Source organism: Carassius carassius, chromosome 11 (assembly GCF_963082965.1).
Source record: "Carassius carassius chromosome 11, fCarCar2.1, whole genome shotgun sequence".
NCBI classification, from domain to species: domain Eukaryota; kingdom Metazoa; phylum Chordata; class Actinopteri; order Cypriniformes; family Cyprinidae; genus Carassius; species Carassius carassius.
In genome coordinates this window covers 21,709,226-21,728,851 of record NC_081765.1, presented here as the reverse complement: position 1 = coordinate 21,728,851, position 19,626 = coordinate 21,709,226, and the positions used below count along the sequence as shown (strand labels likewise).

General features: G+C 39.1%; 1 protein-coding gene across 3 annotated transcripts in view; it reads left to right on the top strand.

The window, feature by feature from the left end:
• The window catches only part of nalcn (sodium leak channel, non-selective), a 129,528-nt gene that overhangs the window by 82,921 nt on the left and 26,981 nt on the right, over positions 1-19,626 (top strand). For all 3 annotated transcript variants that reach the window (XM_059562107.1, XM_059562106.1, XM_059562105.1), the window contains 9 exons: positions 13,168-13,304; positions 13,806-13,947; positions 14,238-14,311; positions 16,828-16,929; positions 17,064-17,133; positions 17,233-17,324; positions 17,765-17,887; positions 18,106-18,162; positions 18,796-18,916. In XM_059562107.1, coding sequence (XP_059418090.1) covers positions 13,168-13,304; positions 13,806-13,947; positions 14,238-14,311; positions 16,828-16,929; positions 17,064-17,133; positions 17,233-17,324; positions 17,765-17,887; positions 18,106-18,162; positions 18,796-18,916 — 918 coding nt within the window. The remainder of the gene's footprint in view (positions 1-13,167; positions 13,305-13,805; positions 13,948-14,237; positions 14,312-16,827; positions 16,930-17,063; positions 17,134-17,232; positions 17,325-17,764; positions 17,888-18,105; positions 18,163-18,795; positions 18,917-19,626) is intronic.

Genomic DNA, 19,626 nt, shown 5'->3' with positions numbered 1-19,626 from the left:
TATAAGGTTCTATCTGCATTCCGAGTAGTTTTGAGATATTGAACATTCAAAGTTTTGGTGTTCCATTCGACTGTGTAGATAGAACCTTATTGCTTTTTAAATAAAAACTTATTGCTTTTTAAATAAAAATTTAATTGCTTTTTAATTAAAAACTTTTTTAAATAAAAAGTTTAAATAACTTTTTAAATAAAAAGTTAATTATGTACACAACATTAAAAAAATCTATCACATAATGTAAATACGTTGACACAGAATAAGAATATGTGAATAACTCAATTTTGACAAAAATGTCAGATAGAACCTTATAATTCCATGGGGACGATATATATGGACCAAAATGAACTCAAAAAGACTTATAAATGAATATCAGTCCATCAATTCACTCCATATTCATTTATATGTAACCCACACATTTGACTATCATGTTATAATCACTTATTGTGTATGTCTTTTAATAACTATTGGATCGCTTAAGGATACATGTTCATGTTTAGTGTGTAAGTGTTTGAATCTGTTAGCTTGAAACAGTCATGACCATCAGTTATTTGTCAAATGTATCACATTCTTGTTATAGGAATCATGTCCAAAATTAGACCCTGCAAGAGCGGGAAAATTTGGACCACGTGCTTGATAAGATAGCATATGATTTATGATACCTCCCGAGCCAAGACAATATCTGATTGGTCAAGACAGCATTTGAGGTGTGGCCAACAGGCCAGTTTAAATACTCAGGACACCATAACATTTTGCTTTTAGTTTTAGCTTTGCTTTTGCTATCAGTCATGCCAGCTTTTAGTATGCTTTTAGTTTGCTTTTAGCTTGTAGCTTTGCTTCCTAGCTTTAGCTTTTAGCCATGCTTTTAGTCATCAATGTTAGCTGTTCTTTGAGCACGGTTCCAGCGTGGGTCAGCCTGCACGCCTGATGCTACTTAGGCACGATGAGAAGAAACACCACCTAGTCTCGTCAAACTTTACTTCTTTTCTTTTCCGTTTGAGAGTTTCGTGTTCTGTGTTAAGTTCCCCTTCGAGGGAACATCGAACTGCGTCGAACGACACTTTGGGGGAAGCCCCTCATCGTAGCGCCTCTGAAGTATGAATGAAACTGAGCCAATCTTGATTGGTGTTGCGTCATGACGTAATGTGTGACGGCATACGCGGAAGCTATAAAAAGGACACCGGCACACAACAGAGATAGCTTTCTGTTCTTCAGCAAGCGCTCTCTGTCTTGTGTGTCTTATTTGGTGTTGTATTGTCCCTAGTCACAACCATTATTATGGCGAGCAGTTTCACGAGGTGTGTGCATCCCTGCCCACGTTATATCACGGGTGGAGACACACACCGAATGTGTGTGCACTGTTTGGGAGTGCACTGTTTGGGAGTGCAGCATGCGCGGGCAGCTCTCGAGGGGGCTGCTTGCGAGGATTGTGAGAGATTGCCAATCCGTGTGCTGCGCTCCCGCCTGGCCGTTTTCACTGGGGATGGCCAGGCTCGCGAGCCCCGTGGTGCGGGACCCTCGTCCGCCGAGGTGGCACGGCGACGCTCTTCATGGGGCTCGCAGATGGATCTGGCGGCGGATCTCGAGACTGCCGAGGCACGCTCTCGCGGTTCATCCGCCAGTTCCGATGCTGTCTCGCCTCGCACGGAAGCCCGCCCCGCGGCTTCTTCCGCACGAGTGGAGAGCCCGATGCTTGAGCTGTCGGCTTCCGAGGAAGTAGATGTGCTCAGCATCGAGGGCGGGGATTTTGGGGATGACTCGCCACCCCGTGTCCCCGCATATGAGGAGCTGGTAGAGGTTGTCTCTCATGCAGTGGCCCGTCTTAATATCAGTTGGCCACATGAGAAGCAGGAAACACTTATTAAAAGCAAGTTGGACGAGCGTTTCCTGCAGCATAGAGAGCAACCTCGTCATCGGGGTTTACCGTTTTTTCCAGATTTACACAACGAGTTGTGTAAATTGTGGAACAAACCTCATTCATCTCGCGTGTCCAACCCCCCTGTGTTAAAATATAGTTATATTTTGGGGGGGCGAGAGAACGGTTATGGGATGATGCCTCGGGTGGAACAGCCACTGGCCACTTATTTAGCCCCCGAGTCTGCATCATCCCTAAAAAAACCGAGTCACCAAGGAAACAGCCCGTGCTATCGGCCGTTCCATGGCGGCAATGGTGGTCTCCGAGAGACACTTATGGCTAAATTTGTCAGGCATTAAGGAGAAGGACAGGGCTTTCCTCCTTGATGCCCCAATTTCGCCCTCTGGCCTGTTCGGCGACTCAGTTAATATCGTCGTCGACAGGTTCCAGGAGGCAAAGAAACAGTCTGCAGCCTTTATACAATACCTCCCTCGCCGCTCGAGATCTAAGAAGCCTGCCCCAGGCGTGCAGCCGCAGCCATCCGCCAGCTCCTCCGCCTATAGACAGGCGCAAAAGGAAAACGTCGCTTCTAGAGCCCCCCCTCAGGCAGCCTGGGGGCATAGACGACGCTCTCAGCCGAAGCCTCAGCCTAAACCGGGCGACCTGAGGGCCGTCCTACGGGCGAAGAAGGCTTCAACAAAGAGGTCCTAGCCAGCCTAGGCCCTCTGCGGGCGGCCCCACCCATGGTCGCCTCCTCTGCGGAGCCCGCAGGAAATCGATGTCGACTTCCCGCCGTTAAGTACGCTTCGAGACGCATCGGTCTCCAGCGAACGCGCCCTGCACTGTCCGCCCCACAGGCTTGCGGCCAGGCAGCATTCGCGTCCGCACATCGAGAGTCGTTTTTGGTCGAACCCTGCCGGAGATCCACTTCGGGGGGCCAAGAACGAATCCCGATTAATGCCCGAGGCCAGCCTCGAGAGGCTGGTCCCCTTAGTAGAGTATTTCGATGCATGGGAAAATCTCACAAATATTTCTCCTTGGGCTCTGCGCACCATTCAAATTGGGTACAGACTACAGTTCGGTTCCCGCCCACCAAAGTTCAATGGGGTGGTCTGGACTGTAGTCAACCCAGAGCAGAGTCGGGTGTTGGAACAAGAAGTAAACTCTCTGCTGGTAAAGGAGGCTATAGAACGTATTCCTCCTCCAGACAGGGACTCCGGGCTTTACAGCCGCTACTTCTTAATTCCCAAGAAGGATGGGGGGTTGCGTCCAATAATAGATCTCAGGCACTTGAATCGGTCTCTGAGGAGGCTCAGGTTCAAGATGCTCACTATACCCATCATCGTGAACCAAATTCAATCCGAGGATTGGTTTGTCACGATAGATCTGAAGGACGCATACTTCCACATTTCCATCCTTCCGTCTCACAGGAAGTTCCTGAGGTTCGCCTTCGGGGGCGAGACGTACCAATATCGGGTTCTTCCGTTTGGCCTAGCTCTCTCCCCTCGCACATTTACAAAATGTATGGATGCAGTTCTAGCACCGGCTTCAGGGTCTCAGGGTTCTCAATTATATCGACGACTGGCTGATTCTAGCCCAGTCACAAGAGCTGGCAGTTCGGCATCGAGATGTTGTCCTTGCCCACATCCAGAGCCTGGGATTGAGACTCAACACGAAAAAGAGCGTGTTGGCACCAGCCCAGAGAACCACGTTCCTGGGAGTGGTGTGGGATTCGGTCTCGATGCGAGCACAATTGTCTCCTGCACGGATCGAATCCATCCTGGCCACGGTGACCAGGATAAAGCTAGGCCAGGCCATCACTGTAAAACATTTCCAGAGAGTGCATCCAAGCAGCAGCATCCAATATCATTCCATTCGGTCTCCTGCACATGAGGCCCTTGCAGTGGTGGTTGAAAACCAAGGGGTTCTCCCCAAGGGGAAACCCATTTCGCATGATCAGGGTCACGCGCAGATGCCTTCGTTCCCTATCTATGTGGAAGAAAGCTTGGTTTCTGTCCCAAGGTCCCGTGTTGGGAGCGTCATGTCGCCGGAAAACCGTCTCGACGGACGCCTCCCTCACGGGCTGGGGCGCGGTCATGGACGGCCGCTTTTCGAGAGGTCCATGGCAGGACCATCATTCCTCCTGGCATATAAACTGCCTGGAAATGTTGGCGGTGTTCCGAGCTCTGAGGAGCTTCCTGCCGGATCTCAAGGGTCATCACATCCTTGTGAGGACGGACAATATGTCTGTGGTGGCTTACATAAACCATCAAGGGGGTCTGAGGTCTCGCCCTCTATGCAGACTGGCGCATCGGATCCTATTGTGGTCCCAGGGGAAATTGTTGTCTCTCAGAGCAACATACATCCCAGGGAATCAGAATCAGGAAGCAGACATCCTGTCGAGACAGGGGCTGAGGCCCGGGGAATGGAGACTCCATCCCGAGGTGGTGGAGAAGGGGCTTCCTGCTTCCAAACAGACCATTAGCAACTGGATTGTCCAAGCTATATCTATGGCCTACCAGGTGCGCTATTTGCCTTCACCTCTGGCCGTGAGGGCTCATTCTACTAGAGGCATGGCGTCCTCTCAAGCCCTCCTCTCAGGGGCCCCCATCCAGGAGGTCTGCAATGCAGCAGGATGGGCCACCCCTCACACTTTTATTAGATTTTACAGCCTGGACATTCCATCGACTCCTGGCACCCTTGTGCTCTCGTCCTAAGTGTGCCTGTGCGCAGCTTCACACTAGGACAGGCAGGGCTCGTTGTGGCATAGTGGGTACTCGTTCCCCCAAAGTGTCGTTCGACGCAGTTCGATGTTCCCTCGTAGGGGAACGTCTCAGGTTTCGACTGTAACCCTTGTTCCCCGAGAAGGGGAACGAGAACTGCGTCTCGTCGCCACACCTCCCCCTGCCTGGGAGCACTTCCTTCATCACATAAGCTATCTCTGTTGTGTGCCGGTGTCCTTTTTATAGCTTCCGCGTATGCCGTCACACATTACGTCATGACGCAACACCAATCAAGATCAATCAAGATCACCAATCTGGCTCAGTTTCATTCATACTTCAGAGGCGCTACGCTGAGGGGCTTCCCCCAAAGTGTCGTTCGACGCAGTTCTCGTTCCCCTTCTCGGGGAACAAGGGTTACAGTCGTAACCCGAGACGTTTTGTAACGTCGAGTCTCCGACGTCTGACCGCGAGTGCCCATTCAACTTCAACCAGCCCACTCAGCGTCTTCAGCCATCGCCCAACCACGGGCTTCCCAAGATGTCACTTCAGCGACTACTGAACTTCCAGCCAATCAGCGACATCGAGAAACCCCCTTTCGATGACAACAAAGGGAACACAGGCAATGTACCTCCAGACTGATTTGCACTGGTGTATCTAATATAATTTTAACCTCATTGAGGAACTCAATGCGAGGGCTAATTAAGTGATTGATGGTTGTTCATGTCTATGCAATATAACATATTGCTGTAAACTGGGATTCCACATTTCCATTCTCTTAAACTCATCTTTCCCTAACTTTCGATCTTCCTGCAACTTGTGTGAATGTGTGAGTGCGTGCGTTTATATGTTAGATTAGTTTATGTCTTAGATTTATCTAATAAAGCCTTATTCATATTGAAAAGAGAAGTATCTTGTGTTTTGTGCTTACAAGTTAATGTCTTAAACTGCCGATCTTGTTACTGTGCTAATTGATAGTGTTTTCACTATACTTTGGATATTAATATCCAGCGCAGATTTGATGTTAAACGGCTCATTCAGTGAATCGCAGGGCGTCTCAGTGATCAGCCGTGAAACAGTGATTCTGTTCAAATTTCCTTTAAAATCTTAAATGATTCCCTTTGAGCTAAATTGACCTGTTTCCCTTACAGTATCAGTAACCTAAAGATGTCTTCAAACTTTAAATAATTTGTGATTAATTATACAAACACTTGTTATAGCTACCAGACTGGAATAAACAAGAGGGCTGGCATTGTAAAGCTGAGAGGATTCTTCACATTTATACTAGAGAGATGTAAATTTAGTTAGGAGTGCTTGTTCTCTCTGCAGTCATGTGTTCCTCTGTGTGAGAGCTAATCAGAGGCTGTTGCTGAATAAAGTGCAGAGTTGAAGCCACCCCGCTGATTGCAGAGCTATTGATTGGAACCTTGGGGACCTGAAAGATTTCAAACACACCGTTTTACAATAAAGATGCCCTAAAACAAATGTAGACTATTTTTTGAATAGGAGACAGGGAAATTAAACTTTGCATGAGTGCAGACTAAAGCAGCTTTTATGTTTTCCAGCAAGCAGCCAAGAATATGAAAGCACCTCAAATGGTTTATTTTCTCTATGTATTCTTTATCACTTAAGGACTATTCTGAACAGTGTTCGAATTGAGGGGGGGCTGGGGGGGTCCGGGACCCCCCATAAGCATCAAGGGACCCCCCATAAGGCCCAAAAAAATGACCTTGGGGGGTCCCCTGGTTTTTCATTAAAACTAAAATAGAAACAATATTTGACATAGCCCTATCTATCTATTTTTTACCAAAGTATTGTGCTGCCGCTCCATAGACTGTAAAAAGTGCCGCTCCCATAAAAAGCTACTTCAAATTAGATGTGCATCTGAAAATACGCTCAAGTGCGCCACACGCTGTTTTCTGAAGGAATTTACAGACTGCGGGCGCGACGTCGCTGTGTGATTGGCTGACAGAGTGATCCTTCGTCATTATTTTACCTCACGATAACGGTAAGATAATATTTCTTTGTTTTATGATTGTTTGGTACACCTAAATTATTGCTACTGAATAAGTGTTATCTTAGAATCAGAGAGTCACTTATAATCTTGGTCTGTCAATAGGTGTTTTTTTTTATCTTATGATGCTAGCTCACTATCGGCTTGTTAGTTGTAATTAGCCATCTAACGTAATTCTGAGAAAAATAGAATCTTGTTTGGAGCTAGCATTGCACCCATTCTGAATTAAACAAATCATTTTAAATCTAGTAACCTTAACTGCTCAAAAACAGTGTTAATTTAATTAAGGACATTATTACTGATGAAAAAGTTCATCAGGTGAAGGCTTTTTTTGTGTCAACGATGATAAAGCAGGGTTGCTAACTCTCACGAATTGTGCGTGAGACACACATGCATTGATTATTACGCCGAAGACAAACATGCAGATCAACCGTTTTTGTTATGAATTGTATCCTATTTTCCATTATGTATAGCCTAATACAATTAGTGTAGTATTTAAGGTTAAGTGGAGAAAAGGATTTTAAATTCAATGCAAAGAGGCAAATTAAAGTCATTTTGTGGCCAGAAAAATAATAATTTCCATTTGCAATGCCATTGTTTACCCACTCTAATAAATATACATACTCTAGTTGCTCAAAAGAGTATTGCAGGTCATAACTGCTTACTTATTTTTAGGTTTTGCATTTAAATAAATATTTAGACATGATCAAACACTAGATTATACATTTGAAAAAGATACTCGTATAAGCACACACAAGTGAATATTAATTAATGCAAGAAAATACTGAGTTTAACCCAAGAAAAGTAAGTACAGTAGGCCTATTCATGTGAATTGATAGTGAATCAAGAGATCAAAATTGATTAATGGTCATCAGCATCGTAATCGTATCAAATTATTTCTATTTTTTCCCTCTTGTAGAAACACTATTGTGACAAAACATATATTTAAACATATACTCTCATTCACCACTATAGAAGTTTACCCAACTATGACAACTTCTGCTTGAAAATATGAAAGGGTTATGTAACTACATTCAAGATAAATTAGTTTTTTTAATGAAATAAAATGCCTACATGTGCACTGTTCATAGTATATCACCATTAATAACCTTAATAAGTAGCATGAATAACATGGAGTTCTTTCTTAAATATATTCACAGTAACGACAACAAATATAATATTACAACTTACATCTTACATTATTTTCTCAGATATGGACAAGGGAAAGAAGAGAAGAGCCATCTTGTTATTTCATAGATTTTTATTTAATTTTACATAGTAAATGCTCAGCTGCAAAAACATGTTATGAAACACACAAAGTAAATTAAATTCACAAGTAAAGTAAAGTAAATTATATTATTATATGAAATAAATAAATACAAATATGTATATTATTAGTTGTTTTTTTTTGGGGGGGGGGGGGGGGGGGACCCCCAAGAGCTTTGACTCAATTCGAACACTGATTCTGAATATTTGTTGAATGTTTGTGGTTTATAAACAATGGATTCCTGTGGACCTTTTTCGCAATTGCCACATGCATTGGTTTAGGCTGATTTTATGCACATTTGGTTATATTTCAGGGTGCAGAATATTGGTGGTGCTAAAGCTATTATTCCTATACTGGCATTTCACGTTTGGTTTTAGTCGGTTTTTACTCTCACCCTAATACATTGAAATCGTCAAGACCCATGTTGAGCACATTTTCTCTTGGCTCAAGTGTCCAACAGCATTGTCCTTACTATCAGCAACATTAGCACAACCTCTCTCCACTAGTACTTCACTTCCAGCACAGAACATGACCTGCTGTCTGAAAGAACAGCATGTGATGGACTACAGATGTCTGAATGTATGGCCAATTCAGTTGATGAATGAAAAAAAAAAAAATCATGAGTCATACTACAGTAATATGATTTAATGTCATTATTTGCATTTCTATTTTTGATGGCTCCTCTTGGTTACTCTTGCCAAATGCTTTTCATTTCCTTAATGGCCCAGTCAGCCCACTTATTTCTAATGGTAAGCTATAATCAGAGAGCCTAATTTGGGTGGTTCTCACTGATAATCAGAAATGCATCATTTATCTACAAACACCGAATGAATTCCCAAATTGTGTTTTTTATTATTATTATTTATTTAATTATTTATTTATTTATTTATTTTGATTAAATGAATTGCTCTCTGATATTTGTGCAATTTCTGTTTGTTTGACCGGTTTTAGCCTGTTTGTGTGAGTGAGGACAAAGTTATTTCTGAATACACATTTTCTGTTTTTGCTTCCCTAATAGGCAGTGTGTTGAATTTTATTGTATTGCAGCAGTGGTAGATATCAAACCGATAATTGTTTGTGAGAAAATATAATATAACTAACCACATAATCATGCCTAGTATTATAAATATTTAAGTAGCAATATAAATAGGCTTATAAAGAACACTTCACAGAACACTTTTTATTGTTATCTCTGTTCTAATTATCTGTCTATGTTATTTGGACCAAAATGTATGACACTATGCAGAAGCTAATTAGAAAGATACCAACATATATAACACACACACACATTTGTAAATACCTTTGGATAAATGCGACTGCTAAATGACTAAATGTAAATGTACAGTATGTTTACATTTATATATATATATATATATATATATATATATATATATATATATATATATATAAATGTAAACATACTGTACATTTACATTTAGTACATATATATATACAGTACAGACCAAAAGTTTGGAAACATTACTATTTTTAATGTTTTTGAAAGAAGTTTCTTCTGCTCATCAAGCCTGCATTTATTTGATCAAAAAATACAGAAAAAACTGTAATATTGTGAAATATTATTACAACTTAAAATAATAGTTTTCTATTTGAATATACTTTAAAAAAAATATTCCTTTGATGCAAAGCTGAATTTTCAGCATCATTACTCCAGCCTTCAGTGTCACATGTAACATCCAGTCTATCACATGATCATTTAGAAATCATTCTAATATTCTGATTTATTATGAGTGTTGGAAACAGTTCTGCTGTCCAATATATTTGATGAATAAAAGGTTAAAAAGAACTGCATTTATTCAAAATAAAAAAAAGTCTAATAATATATATTCTAATAATATATTTTCTTTACTATCACTTTTTTATCAATTTAACACATCCTTGCTGAATAAAAGTATTGATTTTATGAAAAAAAAAGAACAAAAAAAATACTGACCCTAAATTACTGACCAGTAGTGTATATTGTTATTACAAAATATTTATATCTTAAAAACATAACTTCTTTTTTTTTTTTTTTTTTTACTTTTTATTCATCAAAGTATCCTAAAAAAGTATCACATGTTCTGATAAAATATTAAGCAGCAGAACTGTTTCCAACTTTGATAATGAATCATCATCAGTGTTGGGGAGTAACTAGTTACATGTAACGGTGTTACGTAATTTAATTACAAAATTATTGTAACTGTAATTAGTTACAGTTACTAAGAAAAAATGAGTAATTAAATTACAGTTACTTATTAAATTTTTTACGATTACAAATGGGATTACATTTGAATATTTACACACATCCACATACAGATTTAACTGATTTCTTTCCCAAATTGCACTGACTATTCTGAGACATACCGCCCTAATAATTTACGGGATGCGAAAATACAGTCTGGTTCTTAGAATCCAGTCATAAAAATGGAATGCCTAACGCGGACGGAATATGCCACATTTTGGATGACTAAATCAAAAGTAGGTCAGTACACTTGAATCAAAACATGACATCGACTAGTGTCTGTGAATATTGAGCCCCAAAAATGCAATATATGACTTGCACATTCTGCGTGTCTGTGGAAATCAGGCGCGGACTGGACACCGGGAGAACCGGGACAATTCCCGGTGGCCTGGCAGCCGATTTTGCCTCACTATTTAATATCATTATTGTATAATTGCCTGCCGAATGTACTAAAGCGATCATTTGCGAATCCGCCATTTGATAATTAAATCTCTAATAATTCATGAAGTGTTGGTCATGACTCGCGCGCTCTCCGCGCCTCCGCCAAATGGTTTGGATCAGACTCAGAGTAATCAATGCGAGAGAGAGAGAGAGAAAGAGAGAGAGAGAGAGAGAGAGAGAAAGAGAGAGAGAGAGAGAGAGAAAGAAAGAAAGAATAGAGTGGACAGCTGGAGCAGAGAAGCAGAACTCCTGTTCAGGGTTTCAGGTCAGTTTCATCTGTAAAAATGCTTTTTTGTCTTTGTTTTTTCTTTATTTAATCAAGCAGCAGCACCTTGCTCATCAGTCATCACTCAAAATACTATATAAAGGACATCATTATTATCTGTTGTAATGTTACAGTAGTAATTTAGCTGAAAGAAATGCACATTTTTTTTTATAGGTTTAGGGGGAGCTACAACAGACAACAACACAGCCCTTAGGAAAATTAACATTTTAATATTTAACTATAAATCCAGAGAAAATGGTTACTATTGTTTAACTGTGATAACCAAAAATGTAAAACTATTTTACAAATGTATTTATTTAAAAATAAATACAAATCCATTTGTAAAAAAAAAACAAAAAAAAAAAACAAGGTTATTTTACTTTTATATAGGCTAATAAAAGCATGGTAATTTTTTGTAAGGGAAAAACATGACTCGTGTACAGTATTAGGATTTTTCTATAAAGATATTGTAGTATTGTAGAGTCTTGTATTGTAAAGTATAGTTTTGTTCAATCTTGAGTATTAAAGTCATGAGAGAGATGGATAACAGGGCAAAATAAAGAGACTGAAGAGAAAAATGGAAGTGAAGGTGCAGTACAGAAGAGAACTTTTAATTATTTTGCATGTCCCCAAATTAAAGATTTAAACCTTTTTTATGTCAGGTCCATACAAAAAATAGTTTTGTCCATGAGTTTGTTTGTATGAGTTTGAATTTTCCAGTCTGAATTTTTTTCCCAGTCCGCCCCTCCTGTAAATTAATGGCAAAGACATGGTTTCATTTACTACACATAGGCCTACTGAAGCTCGCAGTGTTTTCAACCTCTGCTGCCTCAATATAGGAGTACACGAGCACATAAACATGATTTCTAGAACTGCTTTGTGTCACTTTATGTGCATTTTACTTATTTTGAGAAAACTATCGTCATATACAGAGACAGCAGTTTCAAAAAAACACCAATGTTTCAGGAGTTTATTACACAGAATACGTCACATGCTTATTAGATAACTGTATTTAAGTTGATGTATATGCTTTTATTTATTATTCTTTAATTTTCACAAATTTAGAAAAGTAATCAAAAAGTACTCAAAAGTAATTAGTTACATTACTTTAATAAAGTAATTGAAAATGTTACACTACTATTACATTTTAAACAGGGTAACTTGTAATCTGTAACCTATTACATTTCCAAAGTAACCTTCCCAACACTGATCATCATATTAGAATAATTTCTAAAGGATCATGTGACAATGATCCTAAAAATTCAGCTTTGCATCACAGAAATAAATGATAATTTAAAGTATAATACATTTTAAAACAATTATTTTAAATTGTAATAATATATCACAATATTATATTTTTTTCTGTATTTTTGATCAAATAAATGCAGGCTTGATGAGCAGAAGAAACTTCTTTCAAAAACATTAAAAATAGTAATGTTTCCAAACTTTTGGTCTGTACTGTATATATTCACATTTGAAAATTAGGTTATAATGATTTTTATTTATTTATTTATTTATTGGTGCATGATTTAGGTGCTATTTTGCATTTCCGAATTATGTCTATGTAAAATCTAGGTCCTGAATCAAAACTAGTTGACAGTTAGTGTTGTAATGGATGGATAACTGCATTGAGACTGTGTGCAGCTGCCATCTCTTGGCAGCCTAGCAGAATAGCACTCTCTTAACATAATGTTTTGCTTTTAAATGCTGCCAAACAATATCCTGTTCTCTAAGAGAGAGAGAGAGAGAGAGGAAATCAAATAATGCTTAACATTTTAATTAGTTAGAATATTGTTTTAGTATTAATTAAACTGTAGTTACATGTTGTTTTTTAATCAGTAGGGCATTCAGTGGATTTCTTTTAATATGCATTCATAGGCATGTTTATAAAATATGAAACAATCTGTCATCTTAGTTTTATCTTATTCACTTTAATTTATGCATTTGTTCTGACAGGAGAATGAGAAGGGATTCTCTAGTGTACTCTGGCTAAATCTTCTAAGGCCTTTATGTTACTTGATAGACATGTAGAAAGATAAAAGGTTATGGCACATAAAGTCATTTAAGCCTCAAAGGGGCACAATAATTCATAGCAGTGCACCATACAGGCTAACCCCGTCTTCTCAAAATACCAGAAGTGAGGAACTGAATATAAAATACACTATCTTTGCATTCTACTTGTATAGACCAGCTGAGTTTTCAAAAGGGGGAATCAGAAGTAGAGACAACTGGACAATGGACAACTTATGTAAATTTTGGACTGTCTACCAAATGTTTTGAAGGCTATTTGTGAAAACACAATGTGTAGTCTCTATGTTGAGTCACAGAATGAAACATTTGTTTCAAATGAGTCTTCTGGCTTCTGTCCACAGCTGAAACAGAGTGAAGCCAATGCTGATACGAAAGAGAAACTTCCTCTGCGATTACGAATCTTTGAGAAGTTCCCCAATCGACCACAGATGGTGAAAATCTCCAAACTGCCATCAGACTTCACTGTGCCCAGAATCAGGTACCGTGTCCACTGAATTATACCTCATCTCTTTTGAATTGTTGAAGATGTGGACTTTTCATTCGATGTACAAAAAAGAAAACTTAGCATCCAACTAGCAACCATGTCATGTTGAACATTTTAACAACCATCCAGATCACCCTAGCAATGACCCTAAACACCTTAGCAGCCATGTAGCAACAACCTTCTGTGATTACATGCTAAAAGCCTTCTTAGGATGCCTTGGCAAAACCTTGGGAAAGTGTCAGTCAGATCAGTCAGAAAACGTGAAAATCTAATTTATTCTAGAATTAAAACAGTTTGAAATGTGGATTCACATTTGACTCTAAACACGTGACAGATTCATTCTCCTAAATACAACAAGCATATTGGCAAACATACTTATTCCTTTACACTGAATGCCTCCTACTTCGCCCTCAAGAATCCTTTGAAAACATGAAGTCCCTCGTGTGTTTGCGTGTAACTGTTTCATTATGCATGTGCCGTGGGCGTGTGTCACAGGGAGAGCTTCATGAAGCAGTTCATCGACCGACAGCAGCAGGACCCCAGCTGTCTGTTCCGTCGCCTTCCCTCAGCGTCGTCCTCATCCTGCGACCATTCCAAGAGGTCTGCCATTGAGGATAATAAATACATAGATCAGAAGGTACCACACTCCATCACTCCTACAGTCTGCCCTCTCAAAGGGACTAAGTAATAAGCTCATGAATGTTCTGAAAGGAACAGATCTATTTCCCACACAACAAGACTTAAATAACCAGCAGTTATATAACTAGATTTTGTTGATTACGTTGGGATGTTTTTGTTTGCTGATATCAAATTCAGCTTTACCCATATAATAATAGTTGTTTGCAAATATATCCATCTGAATTGTACTGTGTATTGATCTGTGTCTCCTTCGTGCATCTTATTATCTAAACCGCTTTTTCTTCCTAGCTCCGAAAGTCAGTATTTAGCATCTGGGCCCGTAACCTCATGGAAAAGGAAACCACGGTCAATAAAATTCTGCGGTGAGCTTGTGATTTTCTCACAGCAATTTCAGATCTTTCAGTCAACTTATTGTATATGAGCTTAATTTAATTTAATTTAATTTAATATTATTTAAAAAAATCAATGGCTGGGATTTATATTTTTTTTTAGCTAGGATACAAATTTATTTCCATAAAGTCTTTTTTATAAAGTCAATGCTAATCAATTTTTAATAAGTGCAAACATATTTTACAATATTAGTCATTATTTGTTTTTGCAATTTTTATGTTCACTGAGATAATAAATGAGACCCAGTGATTTTTTTTTTCATTAGCTTAAAATGTTAACATGAGTTTGTATTAGGATATTTATTCATAAAATATGATGATATATGATATATGATGGTCCAGCAGGAATAATCAGTGCTTTGTTCTCTGGCAGCCTTGGGCAAAAACACATTAATTCATACACATTAATTGATATGTTTTGATTTCGATCCTCCATTTCCATGATTTCGACTCCATGTTTGTCATCCAGCCAGCCCAGCAGTCAGAGCAGATAATGGCGTCTCCATATCAATATAACTGTTAGTGGGTCACCTGTGAGCATGGATGAACAAATTAATATGAAAAAATTTAGCAGTGATGCAGCCACACATTCCCACAAATGCTTCAACTGCACTCGCATGTTGTAAAGTTTCAGATCACGTCGATGCCGTCCCCACGTCGTATTATACACACACACACACGTACACCTCACCTTGTCCACCCCTCCTCCTCCTACTAAGCAGACAGACGGCACATCAGTAGCCATCCCACGTCGTCTGTGCCGTCTGGGGCATTCAGTCTGTCTGCATACACACATGCACACACACACACACAAACACACACACACACACATGCACACGCACACACACACACACGCACACACACACACACACACACACACACACACACACACACACACACACACACACACACACACACACACACACACACACACACACACACACACACACACACACACACACACACACACACACACATCATCATCATCATCAGCCAGGCACTCACTCTGAGTGGCCTTAAATAAGGGCAACATGTTCTCTTGAAGCTGAAATTGTCATGTTCTGGTACATGAATTTGCAATTAATGGACAATAGAGAGGAAGTGGTTGGCAGAAGAAGGATTTTCAAAGCATACATAGATCAGCACTGATTTAGAGCATAAACAGCCAATGGGATCTCAGCAGCGGAACAATCTCCCAATACCAATTATAGCAACAGCCTCACCAGTTACATTTCATCTCCAGACATAGCTTTGAATGATTTGCCTTTAATAAATATCAGAAAGCACCATAAGGGGCTTCTTAACTATTCCTTCTCACAAATTACTTATTCTTTCAAATAGTGCCGCATTTTATGCATATATATATATATATATATATATATATATATATATATATATATATATATATATATATATATATATATATACACGTAGTGTTTTTATTTAAATAAAACATTAGGTTAGATTTGTTTCTATATTCCATAAAACTGAAACGTAATATGATGAATGAGGAGAAATTTGATATTCCAATCAATTGCGTTTAAAGATAAAATTACGGTTCATTTAATTCAGTTCATTATTTTTACTGAACATTAAACTTTATAGCATGATTGAAATTTAAATTTAAAGAGTTAAAACAAGCAAATATTTCTTTAAAATATGTATGCTGTTAAATAAATCCATATTAGCTCATGGGAAAACACAAATGGGGTCGCTTGCTGAGAATGTCCCACATGCATACTAAAAGTTACTTTGGAGTAAATTGATCATCATTGACGTTTTGTAATTTTTGTCAGAAGTGGAACTGGAGTCTAGTAGATATGTAACCTCATTTATCTATACTAAGTATGCCAAATTTTTCCTTGGAGCTTAATTCCCTCCTATTGCTTTATCTTCACTTCACTGCCAGCATGAATTTTCAGTGCACCACAGGTCACGTTTGACCACTCTGAAAAAAAAGGATTAATTAGTTTCTTCTCCGTGGGCACCCATTCTTGAGAACTCTTTCCACCTGCATAACACAGTGTTAGCGAATGAAACCATCTGCTGCGTCTGATGTACAACAGCGTACATGACAGACAATAGTGGCATAGCTTAAGGGCTGTTTACTGATGAACATCACACAATCCTATGCATTTACAGTATATATAGTAAAACTTGTTTGCATTTTGTAGTGCCCTGCACAAATTGACAGCCATTTAGCTTTTGTAATGTGAATTATTTCTAAATGGAAAAAATAGTCAGTTGAAATAATTTTAGGATGGGACTTCCAAATGGAGATTGCCATTAGATTTTGATGAATAACCTATTTAAATAAATCATGCCTAGTAAGACAAAGAAATTAAATTAGAAGGAAGTTTTGATTTAATGTTGGCTTAATATTGGAGAGTAACAAAAGTCTCACTGATGCATAAAAAAAAGTAGGCCTATACTACACTGTGTTTGTTCTGTATTTTATTAATTTGCTCTTGACCTGTGTATTTTTTCAGAGCCTGCACTACACAGCGTATGCAGAGTGGCTCTTTTGAGGGGCAGCCAACTAAAGAGAGATCCATACTCAGTGTCCAGCATCACATCCGCCAAGAACGCCGGTTAGGAAAGCACATTGACATACTTTCTCAAGCTCATCTATTTAATTTATTTAAGTAGCATAGGATGGATGCAAAGTCTTAATGTGCACTACATTATGCTAGTGTGTTGTGTTAACCTGCTCTCTCTGGCACAGGTCCCTCAGACACGGCTCTACCAGCCAGAGAATCAGCAGAGGGAAATCCCTGGAAACACTCACACAAGATGTGCGTACACACACATACACACTCAGATACCACAGAATAATAGCTGACACTGCTATCTGTGATTATTTGTGAACTCTGTCATGCGTGTGAACTCTTCAGCACTCCAGCACGGTCCGCTACCGTAACGCCCAGCGGGAGGACAGTGAAATCAAGATGATACAAGAGAAAAAGGAACAGGCTGAGATGAAACGGTATTTCTGCCACTCCATACACTCTCCTTGGCATGTGGTCAGTTGAACAGATCTTATCTCCCCCCAAACGAACCATGCCATGTGGGAGTTATTACACCATATCTTACTCTCGTACTGTATGCTGATGGTGGTTTAGTGCCAACGGTATATGACAACAAGATATAGTGCAGAGAAGCAAAGCCTTTGTTTTAGGTCGGCTGTATTTATTTGCCATGTTCAGAAGGCAAGGAAGGACTGTAAAAGAGAGTTCAGATCACATTTTAGCTGATTTACAGATACAATATGCTACAAGAACTAATAAGGTCCTTTCAGTGCATCCAGGAACTTTTTGTGTCAATACTTTATCCCAAAGCTGGACAAATAAAAGCAGTGTTTACTGAAGATGAGATGAGAAAATGATTTATTGTTATGCCTGTAAAGTTTTTGAATTTTTTTTCCAGAAAAGTCCAAGAGGAGGAACTCCGGGAAAACCATCCGTACTTTGACAAGCCGCTATTTATCGTTGGTAGAGAGCATCGCTTCCGAAACTTTTGCCGAATGATTGTACGGGCCCGTTTCAATGCGTAAGAACAAAGCAAATACAAATCCACTGCAGTATATTATTAGTTGAAACAGTATTTTCATACGCATCAAAGAGATGACTAATCTCTTTGTACCATAATCTCTGAAAAAATGCCATGTTTCACAAACTGCTGTGTGTGTGTCTGTGTGTGTGTGTGTGTGTATGTATGTGTGTTACATTTCTTTGCTGACATTGTATTAATGGGCTTTTTATGAATAGGTCAAAAACGGATCCCAATACAGGTGCAGTGAACAGCACAAAATACCATCAATTATAGTAAGTCCATAAATGTTTAGGGCTTTTGCACCATGAAAGCCTGATAATGTACATAATTCAATATAAAAAATATTGCAGCATACACCTACATCTTTCTTTTGCAATAAATAATCAATTTAAATATATGTAATATGAAAGAAATCATAATATATTAATTAAATTCTAAAATATGACTACATTAATTGTGAAACATTGGAAAATACAAAAAAAAAAAATGCAAAAAATGAGTAAATCGGGGGGTGGGGAGGGGGGAGGGGGTTGCTAATTGTCATGAAAGTAATGGTATTTCTAATTTTGTCTGCATATTTTAGGGGTTAAAATATGACTTGCACATGTTTTCTTGAGATTCCCTCATTTCGATGTCTGTTTTGATTCTAGAAATATAATATGAGAATGGGCTTTGGAAAGTTTTGATCTGTAAGACATGCCAGAGTGGGTTAGTGTGGGATTAGATGAAAACTTTTGGGCTGCAATGTCCTTGCAGGATTTCACCAGTTTCAAAAGATCTGCAAAATTAAGACTATGTTATGTAAGCTCAGACTGAAGAGTATGAAGAATGCAGAGTAGGAAAAGAGTACCACATCTAACCTGCACTAAACCTTGCATGTGTGTGTGTCTGTGTGTGTTCTCCAGTGATTTGCTGGGCTTGGTAACCTATCTGGACTGGGTGATGATCGTGGTCACCATCTGCTCTTGTATTTCCATGATGTTTGAGTCCCCTTTTACTAGGGTCATGCATGTCCCTACCCTGCAGGTATTCTAAACCCATCTGGTCACCATTCTATCCCACACACACAACATTTTTACCCTGTAAATCTCCCTCATCTCTTTCCTGAAGGCTGGTCATCATGTCTCATTTTTGTTGCAGTCCAGCACTTTTGAGTGTCAATCTAACTTGTTTTGCCCTTTTGAGCACATTTTATCATGTTCCCCACTGATGTTTTTAGGGTGCCTCTGTTTCAAAGATCTTGTACTTTATGAGACAGAAAGATGGGACTGATTGTCCTGCCACTCTTGAAAGTCTTCTGTCTCTTTTTTTACACCACTGATTGAAACTCCACTTCAGACCATCCAGGATGACTTGATCTTTAACCGATAAGGGTATTTTCAAGAACACAGAGAAAGATTTTTATCCTGGCATCAGTTTTTGTGTTACTTGAGTGAAAGTACTGATACCGCTGGTCAAATATTATGCCATTACAAGTAAAAGTTGTAAAGACCGATTTTTACATAAGTAAAGTTACTGAAGTACTTGCTTTTAAAAGTACTTAAAGGTCCCCTGAAGTGCCTTGAAACACACAGCATTATTCTATGTGGTGTGGTTTCAACTTAAACATGAGGAGAGGGCGGGACATATCTAGCAGTCCCGCCTCCTTTATAAATAGCCAATAGCGTTTTGTTTATATCTGCTCGAGCCAGATCCATTGAGCTTGATAAAGCTGCTTTTGACAGCCACACTCTAAT